This window comes from Pseudonaja textilis, chromosome 4, assembly GCF_049901715.1.
Source record: "Pseudonaja textilis isolate UNSWEBS1 chromosome 4, rPseTex1.2, whole genome shotgun sequence".
Lineage (NCBI taxonomy): Eukaryota > Metazoa > Chordata > Lepidosauria > Squamata > Elapidae > Pseudonaja > Pseudonaja textilis.
This window is the reverse complement of record NC_141993.1, coordinates 58468469-58488708: the sequence shown is the minus strand read 5'-3', so window position 1 is coordinate 58488708 and position 20240 is coordinate 58468469. Positions and strand designations below refer to the sequence as shown.

At 38.4% G+C, this 20240-nt stretch overlaps 1 protein-coding gene across 3 annotated transcripts in view; it reads left to right on the top strand.

The window, feature by feature from the left end:
- PIK3CB (phosphatidylinositol-4,5-bisphosphate 3-kinase catalytic subunit beta) overlaps positions 1-6305 on the top strand; it is a 77841-nt gene extending 71536 nt beyond the window's left edge. For all 3 annotated transcript variants that reach the window (XM_087933164.1, XM_087933163.1, XM_087933165.1), the window contains 3 exons: positions 633-778; positions 2253-2385; positions 3896-6305. In XM_087933164.1, the coding sequence (XP_087789290.1) occupies positions 633-778; positions 2253-2385; positions 3896-4033 (417 nt within the window). In that variant the 3' untranslated portion in view covers positions 4034-6305. The remainder of the gene's footprint in view (positions 1-632; positions 779-2252; positions 2386-3895) is intronic.
- The last annotated feature ends 13935 nt before the right edge of the window (positions 6306-20240 follow it).

The following is a 20240-nucleotide window of genomic DNA, read 5'->3' as shown; positions in this document are numbered from 1 at the left end:
TCTGCTCAAGCCTTTTTTCTCCTCTTGGCTTCCTTGCACAAAATGCCATTCACAAGTACCCTAAGTTGTCTTCCTGGTGCCGCAATTTTCCCTCTGTGAGTAAGCTGCTAGCACCTGTTTTGATTTTTCCCCATTGAAAAAGATTAAATTGTTTTCTTTTTAATTCAAGAAGGGTGGTATTAACTCAAAATTCTTAGTGGGGTTATCTTTTTTTCAGGCAACTATAAAGTAGCAAGCAACCTTTGCCAAACATGTATCTGAGAATACTTGCTAAAATACATTCTTTCCTGGATGAATACATCTAAGCTCTGTATAGGCATTAAGAACTGAAGATTAAATATCTTGCTAGACCACCTTGTTCCCAATTCTCTTTTTCCTTTCAATCAACTGACCCAATAGCCACTGCATTTCCTCTAGTCAGACCTTCCTCTCCCTGCCAAGGAAAAAGAATTTAATCATTTAGGTGATTTAATTGAAAAGATGCAAATTATTAGTTGAAAACTTGCAATTATTCATCATGATTGAAGACATACAGTTGTTCATTGCAGAAGAATTTAAAAATAAGATGATAGTGTTTTGTTAGGGATAATATGAATGTTTTCCCAGAAATAATGACTTATTCTGTTTCCCAGCTGTTTCATATAGATTTTGGTCATATTCTTGGAAACTTCAAATCCAAATTTGGAATTAAAAGAGAACGAGTCCCTTTCATCCTTACATATGATTTTATTCATGTCATCCAGCAGGGAAAAACTGGAAACACTGAAAAATTTGGCCGGTAAGTACTAAGCTTGTTAGAATAATTTAGTTCTAGTTTAATCTTAGATCCATATGTGACAGAAATGAATTGATGCTATACCAAACCTTGGGAGATGGGAGATTAAGCAGGGTTAAACCTGGTTAGTATATAGGAAACTCCACACTGTTGGATAGGATAGGATGGAAAATTAAAAGAAAAATCTAAGAAAGCAATAACAAATTTCTTGTTGCAAAAAAATATTCCTGTAAAGGGACATATTCAAGTCATCATAAACAGTCATGCTTAACTTGGGAAAGTAGATTTTACATAATGTCTAGCTTTGTATATGAAAGAGACAACTAATATGATAGACATTATAGGAAAAGTAGTCTTTTTATAGGCATTCTTCTGTACATTAGATTATCAGAATTTGAACGACTATTGAATTTTAAGAAAATTATTGGAGTGTGTGTGGTTGTATGTGTATGGACACAATGTGCATACAGACAGTCTATTATTTTTCCATATAAAATCATCTTTACTAATCACAAAGTCGTATTTGAATACAACTTAATAATCTTAATAAGATCTCCTTTTTTAACAAATAAGGACAATGATTTTTAAATAAGGTCTTTTTGAACAACAAGGAAAATGATTTTTTTCTACTTGTTAAAAAAACATGCGAAAGTATTATCATGAATACCGCAAGAACATATATGAAAGTTGTTTTTGGAACTCAGTGTTAAATGTAATAGATATATTGAAGAACCACTTTTTCAAACTGTCCATTATTCAGTTGGCGGAATAATGACTTTATATAGAATTATCAGTAAACAGTGGTAATACAGTAAAATGTTATTCCTTCTCTTGGGGAATAGTCCGAAAAAACTGTTTCCAATAACTGATATCCACAGTTACATGAATTCATTTCTGATATCAGATATGGATCAGATGTGGTATTCAGCAGGTTCTGACCAGTTCTGGAGAACCGATAGTGGAAATTTTGAGAAGTTCAAAGAACCAGCAAATACCACCTTTGACTGGAGATTTTATGGTATCCTTCCCCTGCCACGCCCACCAAGCCATGCTCACAGAACCGATTGTAAAAAAATGTGAATCCCACCACAGATATGGATGCAATCATATTTCTGATCCTGAGGAACCTTTATGATTTACTCACTTTTTCCATGCTTATATGACTATTTCTCACTCTAATTTGGATTATAATACACAGTTTCATTCTGTCAAATAACTAGAATTACCATACTCTTATATATGCTGTTGCTAAGTAGGAAATAAAGCAAACTATTTGCAAATAAGTACTTTTCAGAATAAATAAACATCTTTTTTTTCAAAGAGTTGCAAATAAGAACCAGTGATGGTATAATCATCAGCTATCCATGATAAATCTATTTTGTTCATAAATGTCTTAAACAGGACCAGGGCTTCTGTGCAGTCTGTCTATTTTTGTTGTCCTGATTTTCAGTATCTGTTTTTTAATACTAATGTTAAGGTTCCGCCAATGCTGTGAAGAAGCATACTTGATTCTACGAAGACATGGCAACCTATTTATCACTTTATTTGCACTGATGTTAACAGCTGGGCTTCCAGAGCTAACCTCTGTTAAAGACATCCAATATCTAAAGGTACATTTCTAATAATTTAGTGATATGGAGAAAACATGTTCAACCCCTTCCTTGTTCATGAAACTCATTTGTTAATTTTCAGCCAGATCTTACGTTCTCCAAGAAAACTGGACATAGATTAAATAAACAATTAAAAGTTTAGTAAGATAGTATTGTATTTTTTCTAAATTCTGTCCAAGCTTTCTCAGAGTAATTATCTAATATATTTTTAATATTTCTTATACAAGATAAACTTCTGCATCTATCTAGACAGCAGTATTAATTCCAGCTACAGTAGTAGCATCTTCCTAAAATCTCAGGCAGAGATCTTGAATAGTTATGCCACAATATCCACCTCAACCTAACCCAAGATATTGTATTATTGAAAGGCTGTTCCCCTCATTCATTGATCATGATGGCTGGACCAAACAGGAGTTTTTCAGCAGCATCTGAAAGTTGCATGTTGCCCATTCTTTCTTTTTAGAGACTCTTTAACTTGGACGATATGTGTGATAACATAGACTTATGCACTTTTCTAATAGCTTCCACAGAGCAAGTACTCAAATACACATAATATAATTTTGCTTGTTGTTCCATTTGAATCCTGAATAATTCTTTAATAAACAATCAAGAATAATTTTCTAAACAGTGAACCTCTCCTTTATCACTCTCATGTAAAGAATGGTGAAGTGAATATGTTTTCTTGTTTAAATCACACACTTTAGAAAGGACTTTATACCTGGAACTCTTCAGATTCTTTTTTTACTGAACTGATTCTTTCATGAAGGAATATTTTATCATGGTTAATTTTGATGTATAAAGAAATATGTGATATATACTCAGAGCAGCATCTTCAAACTTTCAACATTATCTTGGTATTATGTAAAAATTATTGTGATAAGTTTTAGTCAATTTTTGCATCATAAAGTTTCTGGCCTTTGTCTCTAAATCTTGTATTCTTCTTAATCTTCAGTTGTTAATTGCTAAATGCAAGCGTTTGATTTAGTATAGGGATATAGTATAACAATAGGGATAAAGTGGACATGCCCCTTCACATAATGTTTTGGTAAAGAAAGGTTAAGATGCTAATATTGTGAATTTCAAATGGTGGGAGGTCCTTGTGGATTTTGTCAAATATCTTCCTACCCATTCATTCATAATTATAGCACACCCCAATAGAATAACCCTTTCTCAGAGATGTGCCTAGGAAGAAACCTTTGAAATAGTGAAGTACTTAGGGATTACTTTGCAAATTAATAGCTTTTGATTGTAAAAGAATCAGAATTCCAATATAATCCATGAACTTGCAAATCTGGTACAATTATCATCTGTTGAATTGTTTGTTGTACAGTAACATAAATTCCTTTCATCTAAAAGTAAAAAATTGCTAGCAATATATCATATTTTTGTTGAGTTCTGCAAACCCATAGGAATTAATTGCAGAATAATAGATTTTGTCAACAGTCTGCAAAATAATCTGAAAATATAATGCACACAAAACAAATAACCATTTCTTTGTTACTGTTCTTAGGATTCTCTTGCCTTAGGAAAGAATGATGATGAGGCATTAAAACAGTTTAAGCAGAAATTTGACGAAGCACTCAGAGAAAGTTGGACTACAAAAGTGAACTGGATGGCGCACACAGTTCGGAAGGATTACAGATCCTAAATGATGGATGAATTTGCACTAACTTTAGAAGTTATCCTGACAATAAAGCATTAAAGGAGGGGGGGGGGAAACAGGCTATTTAAAAAGACATCCAAGAAAATTACCTAAAGATTCCTGATTGTTTTGCACTCTGTTTTGGGAATGCTTCAGTGAGGTTATCGCAGAATCAGTAATCGCTTCTGCTTACTTTGCACACTGAAAGTGACTACTAAAGTTTTATATTGTTTTGATACAGTGTAAATATTTGGGACTTTTTATTGCTTAGATTCAAACTTTGATTACATAATTAGATTTTTTTTAAAGAACTGGTACTAAATGCCACCAGAGGTTTTCACAACGCCTTTAATTTTGCTTCAAGTGAATTTTAAATGCGTCAATATATCTATATTTTTACTGGCATAGACATACATTCTACTGTACATAACAGCATCCATAATATTGCACAACAAATAGCTGCTTATTGGTTTCTACTGCTGCCAGAAAAGAGAACTCTATACTGTACTTAAAATGGGGAAACGTAAAGTGATTGTGTCTTTTATTATAATGTTGTATAATGTGTTCAATGTAATGTTTTAAATTTTATGTGGAGGAATTATGTTTAAAAGATTTTTCAGCTGTTTGAAAATTCTACAAAATTGACTGTTGAACTTCTTTAAAAAAAATCACAGCATCTGAAATGTTGGGTAAATGTCAATAAATAGGAGTTAGCCTTTCAGTTTTCCAGTAATATAGGTTGTCCATTCCCATGTAAGCATAAAAACATGAATAAATATAAAACAAAATATCCTTACAAGTTTTATATATCTGTCCCAAAATATGTGTTTGTCAAAACCTAGTTGTTGTTTTTTAAAGTTCCATTTTTAAAAGGAATGTCAAAATGAAGACAAATCCACCCTATGCTATATTCAGTGACAAAATATTAAAAAGGAAAAACAGCTGAATTAAAACACCAATATATATATATATGAATGATTCTGATTCCTTTGCATCTTGCTTCTGAATGCTTTAAGATTTTTGTAAAATTAGTATTCTAATTCTGAGTAGAATTCTGATCATAATCTGATTCTGCATGTTCTCTTTGTGATAAAAGTATTTTCCCAGGATGTTTGTATTCAGCCTTAAAATGACTGTGATTGAAAAACTGGATATACTTTAATTTATGAAACAAGGTACCATGTTTTAAGGCAGCAGGCCTTTTTTCCACAGACCAGAGGGGTCTTGGTTTCATGTGCTGCCTACATCCTGTGGATGAGACTCCACTTGTTTGCATGGCCCAGTTTTGGCCATGCCACAGACCAGTGGCGATCCGTGGATCAGGGGTTGGGGACCCATGCTTTAAGGTGCTTAAAATAACAGTTCAAATTAAAAGTGCAATAGAATTTTTTTTAATTTAAAGATGTAACATGAAATATTTTGTAAAAATGGCAAAATGTATTTGTAACAGGCTCTTTGCTTGCCAAAGAATGTAATAGCTGTTAATTTCTGTCGTGGTTGAGTGAACATATAATCAAAATAGTCATTTTAAATAGAATTGCTTAAGGACTATTATATTTTGTCAAAGACTTCTGTTTCTCTAAACAACATTGTGAATAATGTAGTTTAAAATCTTGTTAAAATGTTAAACAAATAATACAAGTGTGTAGCTAAATTACAAAATATGTTGTAGTAACAAGCTTTCATTATGAAGCAATTGTTACAGAATTTCCCCATTTCATCATTGAAAGGTCAATTTTTTAGTTTTCATTTTCAGTTCATTGCTTTAAATGATCTTATTTCTATTAATTTTAAAATGCATATTTTGCTACTTATGACTATGGAATGTTTTAAATCATATGAGCTTTTAATATATTATACTAGTATTTTCCATTTATTTCACTGCCTTAAGTATCAACGGGAAGCTGTCGGCTCTTCTCTCATTTGTAACCCCTTTACAGTATAACTTCTGTGTGAAAATTTTTAAGGCTTAGTTATACAAAACAAAAACAAAAGCCAGACTACCAAAGTTAGCTCAGACAAAGTCCTCTATTCTATATAATTCACTTAATTCCTGACAACTTTATTACTCTCTTACCTTCCTCCCCTTAACTCATACAGCCCACTGCTACGTATGTTTTTCTAGCAGAAACAGAAATAATGCAAGTGAAAACAATGAGTAATGAATTTTTCATTTGGAATTCATGCATTGAATTTATTTGGTTTTGTAATTGAAATGAATGAGATGTATTTATTCTTTTAGATTATTAAAATGAATGCACATCTGCATGACTAGCAACTGTGCCTTTCTGAAGCATCTTTGTTTTGAGACACTTTGATTTTTGTCCTGTAGCTAACATACATTGTATGTTACATGGCATCAAAAAATCAATATCTTTTCCATCAATTATTGTGGCTGCTAATGGAGTATTTTACAAATAATAAATATGAAGTTGCTCTCCAGTTGAACTTAGCTCCTGGTTCATACATTGGCACATCCATGCAATTTTCATAGCAGAAATGAGGAAATGCCTTGCCATTATCATTTCCCCGGGATGGTGGATATTTACTCTAGTTGCACTTAGTTGATCCTAAGTGACAATAATGGCCCTAAACTTTTTACTTACACCTTCAGAAACAGAACAGCTACTTCAGGTTTTTCTTTTTTTTCATTATCCTTTCAAACAAAAGGCATCTTGGTATCAGCTTATTTATATTTTATTAATTCATAAAGGGAGATGCAAAATAATGTATTAACTACTGAATCATGCTGATTTCTCATGCAAGCCACCAAAGAACAGAACCATACATGAAGAATGATACACCAGTTGCACAGAGAAAGATATAAAGGTGTATTAGATAGCTAATGTAAGATGTGGAAAGAGGCAAAGAATATTTTTTAAAAAGAGGGAAGTTTGTGTATATTATGACAATGTGAAATATACTAAGGTTATGGCTAGCCCACGACATTGTATTATCCAAATAACTTTTACAATGACTGATAATTACTGAATTTGGAAAATGGATGGCTCAGAATGAGAAAAGATATGAGAAAAGGATATTTGTTATCCCAGCATACTTTACTTATATGTGAACATATAGAAATGGCAATGACATTGTTAGAAGCAATGTCAACTGGAATCAAAATAGGTGGTCAAACACATTCTGAGATGCGTAGATTACAGATCTTTGAAATGTACAGGCTGCCCCAATTTGTCACAATTCTGGACAGCTAACAGTACACCAATACAAGCAAAGATGCACACTGCTTTAAAGAGAGTCTGGAAGAAAACAGCAACCGTCCAAGAGACCCAAAGCACCAAAAGAAGAGATCTAACGCTTTCTCTGACCCAGCGCCTGAAAGAAGAGCCTGGTTTTAAAGGCTTCTTTCAGGCAAGAAGGGAACCTGTTCACATTTGGGGAACAATGGTGTTCCAGAAGGTATCGCCCTGCTTCCTGCGTCCCACAAAGTGACACCCTGCTCAGTCAACATTGACTGGAACTGGACACAAAGGAAAAGAATTGCTAGAATGCTATGTTTTCCATTCCTAATCCCTTCAGGCCACCCAGAAGTCAGTGCAAACAAAAGTGTCTGAATGCTATCCTTTTGTTAACCAAAAGTTAAGTCTTAGAAAAGCTTATTCTGAAAGTAAAAATGAAAAATCCTCATTGTGAAATCCTAAAATGTCACATCAACTCGAATCCAGCATGCAAAGTGAAGTTCAATATGACAGCCAAGAGCTGAAGTGGTAAACAATTTGCTTTGGCTCAGAGACAGAAAAAAAAAATGACAGGATATTGAACAGGTTAAAAAAAACCTTTGGCATCTGATGAATTTAGGATGATGAGAATAACAAATATTTTGTGTTCCATCCACAGAATAGTTGAAGCAATAGTCTTTCCAGGTACAGTTGTAAGGGTTGGGCACTGGAAAAAAAATGAAGGATACTTTCCAGTAGCAGATTTTGATATGGTTACATTCGATTCTGGACCAAATGTCTCCTTAAAACAATAAACAGCATGCAAAATTTCACAAATTAGTGTATGATGAATGCAAAGAGAAGGTAACTGAAAAAGGGGAGGACAAAAACAAGGATGAATGTATCTAGATGATTATTGAAGACTGACTGAACTAGTGAGTCACCAAGAGATGAGCCTGACTCCGTGGCAATTAATTTACTATGGGAAGTCACTATTAGGTTCAAATGAATGGTTTCATTATTGGAGGCTTTAGAATTCCAACTTTGCATTCTACTTGATTTCTTATATTTTTTCCCAGTAGTTTAACCTCATTAATTTTCTGAGACAAGTCATGCAATAATTCTCACCATGCTTACAATATTTCCTTAAAGTTATGAAAATGGTTTTTTACTTAATTAAATGAAATAGAACCCATAAAAGGCAATAGTGTGATTTACACAAAAATGTTTTATAATTTAATAAAATGTTGCATGCAACAAATTGATTAGGACTACCAGTCCTCCTTGATCCAAGAATCAGAATGACAATTTTACATCAAGAAAGAATGAACATCAAAGAAATATTTCTCAGTGGACATTCAGAACCATTCAAGCTTTGGATTGATATAAACAGGGTAAATAAACCAAAATCATAAACTATATACATTTAGTATAAAGTTGCAGAGAGTTAGGGAGGGGTGTATAAATTTAATAAATTATTAAATGTAATATTTTAATAATATTTTAATAGTGTATCTATGTCCACTACTTTCTAACCATGTGTATAATTTTTCTGAAAAGATCCACAAGCATGAGTCAGCATGAGCTAAATATTTTTTTTCCTTTAGTATGAATTAATTCTACTACAACACAGAAAATATATAAACTGATGAAGGGTATTGTTTCAAAGGCAACTGGATCTAAAGAATGATGTTGTAGGGCAAAGTGTGCAAACTTTTGACCACTAAGAGCACTTAAAATGGGTGAAAATAAATACTATTTTCATGTTATTTTCTTAGGCTTGAAGGTTAGTATGAACACCCAGTCCAAGGTTACACTTATGTTTTTCATGACTTCCTTTATTATATTATAGATACTATCCTCCCATAGAGATGCTTGTAATAAAAAGGCCATATACTCCTGCTGTGTGTTCTGTCCCTTGGTGCCTCCTCACCATTCCATCAGCAAGCTACGTCCTGCTCTTTCCCTGCCTACAGACTTTAATGCTCCTGTGTTCAATTAGCTGATATTCCCAGATGCAGATTAAGTGCCAATTTTTGTGGTGAGCTTAGAAAAACTGTATTGAGGTTTGCATTATAAATGGAATCAGAAATGTATGTTCATGGTTACTTGCGTATGTAGCTTTGTAAAATGGAGCTATGAGATAGCCTCCTTAATTTATAACCATATATGAGAATTATTGATGCATTCATGTGTGTCAGTGGAGCTCCCATCAGCCCTAGAAGGCAAAAGCAGTTGAAGATTATAAATGGCAAAAACTATAAGTGACTACCTTTATATATAATCAAGATCCTATGTAGTAAATACTTTTAACTAAATTTCATGACTCCTGATGATCCAAATTTGCCAAGAAAATGTTCAAAGCAGATAAAGTCTATATATTGCAGACTTTTTCCATTTTCCTTTTAATGTAATTTTCATATAAGTATTAAAAAATAATAAAAGTTTCATACCCGGAAATCTCTTATAATAGACAGTTAACGTGTATTAATATAGTAGCTTGTCTTGCCAAGTTATTTGGTCTATGACTTTATTCTCATCAAATAATATCTGGCTTTAAATGTAGCAAGGAGAATGGAAGTCACCTGTTGCAATTTCACCAATGAAACCTAGTAATTTTGGTAAAAAAGTTATTAACTTCCTGTTTTCATCTAGAAAGCATATACATATAATATACAAACCTATTACTCTGCGTTTCCCTCCATATAGTCATTGTAAGAAATGTAATGATCTGTAGAAGTACATTTTCTAATATTGTGAGGTTATAAACCCTGACACCAAACAAGACCTTGTAGATATTTCTGAAGCATGTTTCTTACATACATGGTGGTCTTGGGATAACGCAGAAGTTGAGCAGCATGAGGAGTGACTTCCCCTATCATAATGGTCCAGCAAGCTATGAGCAATAAAACAGCTTTCAGTATGTAGCATATTGCATACACTGCAGGCAATGATCTCACATTTGGGGCACATTTTTCCAGTATGAATCTCTTCCAAGGAAAGCGCCTCCTCTTTTTTTGCCTTCAACTTCTTGGGATCTCTTCTTCGCAAGCCTCCCCTCTTGTCCTCAAAAAGAAATTTCTTTTCATTGAGACTGAAAAGCCAAAAGACAGATCAATGATCTGAATTGAAGTTAACAGATTATGTCAGTTATTTATGCAAATATGAGGTGATCCAAAATCCAGTCTGGGCATTCCAAGTGAGACTTTTGCATTATAGGAAGAAGGGAAAGCTTTAACCCAAGACTGAAGTACAGACTGACCATGAGTATTTGAACTAAATTGAGAGCTATGGGGAAGAGGATGGCATAGGTGAAGGTCCTAGGATGGCATAGGTGAAGGTCCCAATATGAAAATTAATATGAATAACCAGTATCAGTGACGCAAAAATATCTTAAATAAAGTTACATAATACCAGACAAAGGAGAAGTTTCATTCTGCCAGCTAGAGAATCTGCCCTGCCTTTTGAAAACTATGTCATTCAAAGTAAATGTTTCAGAGTAAAAAGAGGGACAAGCCATCCCTCCATTTCTCCCAGTACTGAAAGATATTTCTGCAGGTTTGGGACCAGTTAAAGCAGAAATATAAAGTGGAAGTCTACAGGCATCACTGTAACTCTGAAATACAGAAAAGTTGGATTTCAACTTTTACTGATAATAAACTTTTTACCATGAAATTCTGGGTATGTTTTTCAAAAATAACATTCATTTAATAAACTTTATCTTCAACAATTACATAGTGTGTGATGACATATAACTAGCTTGGCTGATCTTAAGTAGAGCGGAACCTTGTTAGTACTTAAAGTACGTAAATTATAGTTGAAAGCTAAAAAAAAAAAAAAGCTATGACAAACCACTTTTGAAATGCTGCCAAGAGAACTCTATGCATGCGGTTAGTAGGAACTGTCCTCCTTTAAAGGATTATTCTTTTTTCAGTCATTAATTTAAAAATCTATTCATAAGTAAATGAATCAATTGGTGTAAGTCTCTAATAAGACAACTAGATCTGATCTACAAAAATCTGTTGAGTTTTAGATGTCAGGAAAGGGTTAGGATTTTATATATATCTCTACATAATCCATGATTGTCCAGAATTTTTTCTTTCTGCTTATTGTTCATATCCATCACAATATTCAACACTTGAAATCCAGTTGCCTGTGCACAACACACTAGCTGGGTTAGCATAGCTAGACCTACTCAACTGATCTGTTTTTCTAGAATTGTATGATACACTGTACCAAAAACTAATATCACAGTTCAGGTTATGCACAATAGGCAAGGTGTAGATTTGTTTGGCCTTTCATGCCTCAGAGGAATACAAGGTGCCTGAAATGATTACATTTATTTTTGTACAGTTTGATAATACAAGATGAAACTTAAATCCTATAGTTGTCTCAAATAAGAAATTGGAGAGGTTTTAATTACTTAAAGAGAATCTTCAAAGTTTCTATTAAGCTCCACAACTGGTCAGAAAATAATACCATGATTATATTTGCACAATGAGTATGGTTGGCTAATTTGTGGTTGATATGTTATATAAGCACAGCCAATTGAGTTACTTCATTAAGAAATGTTCAAATAAACTATTGATTAAAATGTGTGTGCAAACTGAGCATATTGTTGTGCCTTTAACATCAGCTTGATGTGTGTTCATCAACAGGTGAACATTTAAAAGTACTTGCAAGAACCTGCTGATAATGCTTCCTTGTTTACCTATTGTGCAAAGAATCTAACATTTACTCAAGTTACAGCACAACAATACAACAAATCACAATTTGAATATTTCTAAACTATCAGAGGACCAATTAGCTTTTTCTAGTTTATTTTTCATCCTATTAGAGCCTAGTTTATTGCTTTTGTGAAAGAAAAAGTAAGAAAAAAACCTTACATTATATTACTTGAATGTCCAGAAAAGAAACGCAGTCTGACAAACTTCTTAAGGACATGTCCATCCTTTTCTGTCCAAGGTTGTTCATCTCCTCTGCTTTCCTCTTTATTTGCTCTTTGTGTCTTCCTGGAATTCTGTCCTAACACAAAAACAGAACAGGACATAAAATCATAATATGAACTCTTTGATCCTCTTTCCATACAAACAGAACCTACTGGTTTCTCCTAACTTTACCTGCAAAAAAAGTCACATGCAGTAAGCACAAAGCTTTGAATTAAAGCCACAAAAGTACTACTAACCTGAAGGCATCTCTTTAAAATTATGCACCTGAGCAAAGAAAAACTTTAGAGAGCTTAAAGAAGAAGGAGAATCACAGCAAGATGCAGCTTCTGAATTCAGGAAATAAGCAACAGTGATCACAAAATGAAAAAAAAACTTTATCCTTTCAGATATTGCAAAGCACAAAAAAAAATGCCTCTAGATAGAGGGAGGGAAGGGAAGGATAACCAATTCTTGTAGCAAGCACACAAATGCAGATGTAAAGTACAGAACAAGGGTATAAATATTTCCCTTCATCTCTGGAAAATCAATCAATTGATCTTCATTTCCACAATATGTCACTGTGTCTCCAAGAAAGTTCCTTTAGACTGCTCTAATTGCATTAGCCTCTCTTCTCTCCATGTCATATTTTAATAATTGTATTTAATTTGTGCCTGACAACTCACCTAGCAGGTCTTGATCATCAGCAAGTGGTTCTGGCTCATCCTGATAATTTGTTAGATTTGGAAACATTTCCAATAATTATTTATTTGAACAAAAATTATAAATTATGTAAATGGGCATTTTTATTTAGCCTTATTTTTAAGGAACTTGTTTAAAAAGATGCATTTATATGAAAAGCCCAAAATCCCTCCAGTATCATGGGGTCAGATTCTGTGCCTTAATGTTTAACAAATATTATTTATCAAGAACAAATTCAGATTTTTTGGATGCAGACAGGGAAGGAAGAACCAGGTGTTCTCAAGTCACATCATCTTTGTGCAAGATCTAACTCATCTCAATCCTTCATGATATTATTTCTACAAATAAGTACTGTATTTGATGAGATGGCATTAAACTAAATAGAAATATAAATGGAATAAAATAATTAAATAATAAAATAAAATTGTTGTAAAAACTATGCCTTAGAAAATTCTGTCTGTTTTAGAACTGTATGTCTAGTCTAATGAAAAGAAGGACTAGGGGAGACATGATAGCAGTGTTCCAATATCTGAGGGGCTGCCAAAAAGAAGAGGGAGTCAAGCTATTCTGAGTCCAAAGCACCTGAGGGCAGGCCAAGAAGCAATGGGTGGAAACTAATCGAGGAAAGAAGCAACTTAGAACCAAGGAGAAATTTCCTGACAGTTAGAACAATTAATCAGTGGAACAACTTGCCTTCAGAAGTTGTGAATGCTCCAACATTAGAAGTTTTTAAAAAGATGTTGGATAACCATTTATCTGAACTGGTATAGGGTTTCCTGCCTAAGCAGGGGGTTGGACTAGAAGACCTCCAAGGTCCCTTCCAACTCTGTTATTCTATTCTATTCTATTCTATTCTATTCTATTCTATTCTATTCTATTCTATTCTATTCTGTGGTGTATGTACTTCTACTGTTTCTGAGACATAGAGAAGTAGCAACTGCAGCTTTTTAAAACCTATTTTTGCATTTCTATTTCTCTAAGAATCCCACTGAATATCATAAGAATTGTTCCAATGGTTAGCAGAACAAAAACACAGCAAGCACAACTCAGCAATTTTTCCATAGAGCTGTCTCGAGCGTCCAGGTTGGGAGGAGCTCCAGTCTCGGCTCTTCCAGGCTGAGCTTGAAATTGAGGAACGCCCCCTCACCGTCACGTGGTCCTCGGGCGCTCCCCAGTTTTTTGCTCAGCCTCGTGGCTAACAGGCTGTTTTTCCCTTGCTCCGGTCGTTCAGCATTCTAGGCCTCTTCTCTCATCGCTTTTCACGTGGATCACCGGCAGGCAGCGCAGGAACTCAGGTTTGAACTCCCCAGGGAGTGTTTTTAATATCCGAGCCATTTCTTTAAGGGGAGAAAGCGGCGCTTCGAGCGCTCCCCCGCTTCGTTTGCCGCCTAATCGCTCCGCGCGAGGCCGCTCGTTTCTGCCTGCCTCTCCTCGCCTTAGCTGCCGTTCCCCCGCGAACGCCTTCTAGCCCAGGGTACGCTTCCCTGGTTCTCCCAAAGGCTTTAATCTTCCCTGGGAGTTTACCGCCGCTGGGGCTGCCTCCGTTACTTGCGGCCTCCATCTTGGGCCCCCTGTGGCGTCCGCCATCTTGGGTGGGCCTGGGCGGCCGCCATCTTGGGTGTGCCCTGGGCGGCCGCCATCTTGGGTGTGCCCTGGAGCGGCCGCCATCTTGGGTGTGTCCTGGAACGGCCGCCATCTTGGGTGTGCCCTGGAACGGCTGCCATCTTGGGTGTGCCCTGGAACGGCCGCCATCTTGGGTGTGCCCTGGAACGGCCGCCATCTTGGGAGTGGCCGCATGGCCGTCCGCCATTATTAGAGGGCCCTTTACAGGCCGCAGCCTTAACTGACTATTAGGCAGCCTGGGATTCCCTCGTCTCAGCCTGTCTTTCATTCTACCAACAGGCCTCCTGCAGAAATAGGGCCCGTTGGCCCTGCAGCCTTTTTCCCCAGCAGGCGAAGTAGCAGCTCTGCCCCCCACCCCTTCCCCGGTCCGTCCGGCAGGGGTAGCTGCCTGGCGTTCACCTTTCTGGCTGATTGGTCTCTGGGCTAGGCCCTGGTTCGTACCAAACCTCTATTTTAAACAGAAAAAATTTTTTGACTAAAAGGGGCGTGGGGCGTGCGTTGGGATTCCCGGCCTCCCGTAGGCCGCATCCAGACCTGGTTTCAGCTTACATTATTCCCTTCTGCCTGCGGCCCCAGGGTCATTGGTTTTTATCAGAGGCCTACCAGTAGGCCGCATTGTTTCCCTGACTCCTGGGCAGATCCTGGGACTGCTCAAATACCTTGCAATCCTGCCTAAGTCTCCCCCAACTAAGGAGTTAGTTGCTTGCCATGTCCCTTCCCGGTTCGCCCGGCAGGGACAGCTTGGCGTTTATTCTGGCTGATTGGCCCCGGGCTAGGCCCTACTTCCCAACACGTTACAGAACAATTCTGTGGCCTTGACAAAAAGGGGTGCAATACGAGCACTGGGAGTTCCAGCCTCTGCTTAGGCTGTACCCAGACCCGTTAACCGCCTCGCATTAACCAGAAAATTTTTTCCTTTTTCTCTCCTCTCCAGATGGCAGACGACAATACCTCTCGTGGCACTTCTCTGAAGGCCAAGGCCAAATCCACCACCTGCGCAAACAGGCACAGGAACCATCCAAAGCTTCCCAAAGGGATGCCCTCAGGCGACACAGGGCCCTCGAAGGGAAATTGACAGACGCTCTCAGGAGTCAAGCTCTGTGCCCCGGGACCCTTCCGTTCCATCAACCTCCACCCATCCTCCTCTCCCCTCCCCTCCTGCTTCTGCTTCTCCCCACAGCCTGGACAGGCCCCTGAGGTCACCTTGCCCACCACTGCTGTAGAACTGCGCCCGGAGGAGTCTCTCCCCATGGCGGAAATACCCGAAAACCTAATGCAGGCTATGGAGCTGGCCATCCGGCAAAGGGTAGCGCAACAGATGCAGCTGATGGCCGGTCCGGCTCCTCAGCCCGCGCCCCCGAGGCCCTAGGATCAGCGGCCTCGCATGGTCAGGCAACTCCCCAAGAGGACTTAACCTTACCTTTGGAGATGGAGGGAATGGAGGCCCAAGAACCGGGGACCCTTCCCTCTTTGGGGACGAGCAGGACCTTGACATGAGGTCCCTCATAGGCAGTGAACTCTTTTGGGAACAGGTCCCTAGAAGGGGACATGTCGGAGGACGAGGGCCTCCCTCCAGGTCAGCCAGCGTTTCTAGGGCTCTTTAAACCGCACCTATTTAGGTCCCTCCTGTTCAAAGCCAGGACCACCTCGGGCCTGAACCCCCTCCCCACCCAACCCAGCGGCGGCAGGGGTTCCTCCCGACTCTCTCTTCTCTCAGCCCGTGGCGAAACTGAGGTGATCCCTGTCCCGCCCATATTCTCAGACATGGTTTCTAGGCAGCTGGCCTCCTCGGGGACCCCTCCCCCAACGCCCAGGACAAGCGGTTTTTAACCTGGAACCGCAGTTCTCCACCTTGCTCGATCCCCTCCCCGTGGACGCAGCCCGTGGTAGGCCTGGCTTCCCGCTCTACTCCCAGCGACTCACTCGATGCTCTCCAGCCCGAGGACAAGCGAGCTGAACTGGCCCTGTGCGCGCTCACCTCTCTGACGCTTGGGCAGTCAGGGCTTCCACTGCCGCGTCTTTTTCACCAGGTCTTCCATCAAGTGGCTCCAGCAGCTCAAGCAGCATGTTCCCACAGCCAATCTCAGGGCGCACCAGGACATTGCCAAGATCCTGGCCGCGGCCGAGTTTTGCAGACGCCACCTTCCAGGCGGCAAAGTTCTCCACCAGGGCCATTTCGTCCCAGGTTACCGCCCGCCGTCTACTCTGGCTCCGCCACTGGCAAGCGGACGTTAAAAACAAGACTAAGCTAGCAACAGCCCCCATCTCTGGGGGAAGTTATTTGGACCGGTTCTCGACCCATTCCTGGCCAAGACCCGGAACAAGCGCAAGTACCTCCCTTCCCTCTCTAGGAGGTCCGACTTCAGAGGCTCCCCCTCTCCTCGCCAGGGTTCTTCCCATTCCTCCTCCTTTGCCAGATACTACCGATCCTCTCCCTATAGATCTCCCTATCGAGCGGAGCGGATGGGTCCGGAGGTAATTCTTCCAGGAAGCCCTCCCGGGGATCCGGGAGAGGTTCGTTCCGTCGTTCTCGATAATGCAGTCGCCCCAGGCGCTTGTCCTTTAAATAACAAAAAAAAAAGAGGAAGGAGTGCGAGAAGGCCTATCTCTACTCCGACCTTTAACCCTGCTTGCAACAGGCTCCTACTCCAGGAGCACTCTTGTCCTCCTCACCCTGCCCTGGGGCAACTGGTCGGCAACACATCTACCCCCATTCAATGCTAGCCGGGGTCCCTTCTTGCGCGCCCGGGCCTCACACAGATCTCTGCGCCTCTCCTCCTTCTCTCTGTCCCAGAGTTCTCCCAGGGGAATTCCCAACACGGGTCGATCTTCCCAGTTTCTTGAATCCCAGTCCCAGTGCACACCTGTTGGCCTCTTTGGCGGGACTGCCTCCCGGATAGCTCCGCCTCCTCCTTAGGCCCCTTGTTGAGACATTCCAATATCCAGGGTTTTCTCCTGTTGGGCATGCCTTCCAGCGGGTCATCAGGGTTCCAGGAGAGATTCTATACCAGACGGGGCCCCACCCGCAGGACTAGCCAAGCTTTGGTATGTCCCAACCTGGACGCTCGAGACAGCTCTATGGAAAAGGGGCGTTGGTTCTTACCTGATACGCTTCTTTTCATGGAGCTGTCGAGAGCGTCCAGCCCCACCCGTAGGCCGTCTGGTGGGAAACCTGGCTGTTCGACCGAGCAATCTAATATATTTTTTTCCTGAGTGTGATGAGAACAGGACTTTCCTTCTCGTCTGTGCAAAAACCTGGGGAGCGCCCGAGGACCACGTGACGGTGAGGGGGCGTTCCTCAATTTCAAGCTCAGCCTGGAAGAGCCGAGACTGGAGCTTCTCCCAACCTGGACGCTCTCGACAGCTCCATGAAAAGAAGCGTATCAGGTAAGAACCAACGCCCCTTCTCACAGAGGGCCAGCAGTACTTGAATGCCAGAATAATTGAGAAGCTCTTCTTTTTATGGCAACTGTATAAGGTGGGCTTTCAAGTTGTGCTGCTGTTTGAACCACGTTAGCACAAAATAAAAATGAGGAAAATAATCAAACAAAGCCTCCCTCCTCTTTTTTAAAGTGGGGTTAGAACTTCATCTTAGCTATTTAAATGCTAAATTTTCTTTGCAAGGGTATTTTTATTTCTGATTAAAGGTAAAAGATATATTTTAGTTGGTTACATTTGTTTCTTAACATTCCATGTAGTTAAAAGCATATTGTTTTCAGATAATGAGACACAGACTGACTATTAATCTTGCCCTATAAGATTTGATTATTTGTTTACATTGTTTATTTTTTATGAAGTTTTATTTCATAGGATCCCCCTCTTCTGATATAAATAATACAGAAGCAACATCGCCACCCACCCTCTTTCTCCCATTCCCAACATTAAGAGAATCGGAACATCAGAATTTAACAAAAAATCACTTATTCAGAGCAGGATTTAGTCCAGGCAGGGCCCTAAGCTATGGGAAGGGCTTCTGACAAGTATTAACAGAAGACAAGATTGGCACGAATGTTGCCAAGATACACAATACACTTTTTCAAAGGAGTTAAAAGCTCCAGAAATGGCGGGGGGGGTGGTGGTGGAAAAAAATGGATGCATGAAGAAACAAAGCATACCTTAATGTGTGTCATGCGAGCTATAAGAAAAGTTTAATTTATGAAAATTTCATATTTGAAAACTAATGAATGAAAAAATAATTGAGAGGTTTTTCCAACTGTAGTCCAGAGCTATAGCCTGCTTAGCTCTGCATTTATTTTTGTGTAACCATATTTAAGCTTCACATATCACAAAGTTTTATCATTTTTTGCATATTTACCCCCTTTAAATGGAAAAGTCTCTCATAATATTTTAGATTAGAAGTTAGCTGCTGCGTACAGATATAAAATCTAGAAGGTTTGAAACAGAATTAAAGAAGAAAATTCAGATTCCAGTTTGTCACATTACATAATTATCTAGAATGGAATCAATAGGGTTTGAGGGTAGTGGTTTTGGTGTCTCAGATAAAATAAAGCGATTGTTATTTGAGGCTATTTGAAAGGTAAGACCAGTACTGATAGGTTTCAAGTAAAGCTAATGAAACAGCTACCAATCCCTTCTTCTGCTGTCACAATCTGATATACAGGATATGTAGAAGAACAATAATATTAAATATAATTAGATTTTAGTCTTACTTTTATTACTGCTATGATTATACATAGAGCATTTGTATCTATGCATTGATGATATTGTTATGTACGTATAAGGTTCTGGGTGTGAGATATGAAAGAGGTGTGCAAGGTTTTTGGTTGGGAAATTCCCGAGTCTTGTATATCTTCCTGAGTTTTACATAGAATTTACGTGAAACCAATGTCAAATTATATCATAGAAAATGAACCATTATGATCACAGATACAATATTTTCTGATGCAAAAACATTGACACCCCCCCAAGGGTCTGAGCCAATATATAATGGTGTACATGAAACATAGCTGAAACCATTATCCAAACACAGAATACATTCAGTTTCTTAAAATGACACATAAGAATCGTAAATCTCATGCTTTTTCAGTAGATCCTGTGCCAATATAATAAGGTTCCATCTGGACTCACTTTTTATACCCTTCTGCTTTTGTAACTAAGAAAGGATCTATGTGAGAAGAGTGTGTATCTTTTCAATTGTCATTAAATAGTGAAAGACAAAAAGGTAGAAACTTGATCAAGTTAGAACCAATAACGGTCTTTTTAATGTACCTTCCTATCTTGTGCTTGTTTTATAAGTTTGGGTTGCAGAGAGGCAGAGAGGTGTCCAGGGAGAACTTTAAGAAGTGTGTCCTTAATTATTTGGTAGAGGTACTACTGATGAGATTATGGTAATGCATCTACAATGCATAATACATCCCCTAATTTGATACACTCTACTAATTGTACAGGCAAGAATTTAATAGGCACATGATATATTTCTTCATGATCTCAAAGACTTAACTGCAGTGATCCTGCTATGTAAGTTCAATACAGAATACAAGACTGGATATTATGATAAGATTTCATGTGGCACAGAATAGAATACCTTGCTAGGGTTTTTAATGATACAGAAATTGGAATAATACTTTGCAGTTATCATAAATTGAACTTTGGTTTCCTTGTTAAATATATGCTACTTCAAAACTAGTCCTGGACAATAATCAGAGTGGTTCCTCATTGAATTTGATAAGACACTTGTCTCTTAGTAACCACCCATGAAACAAAGTATTTAATTTTTCTCCAGGCATAAACAATTGGATACAGAAATCAGAGAAATGGAAATGC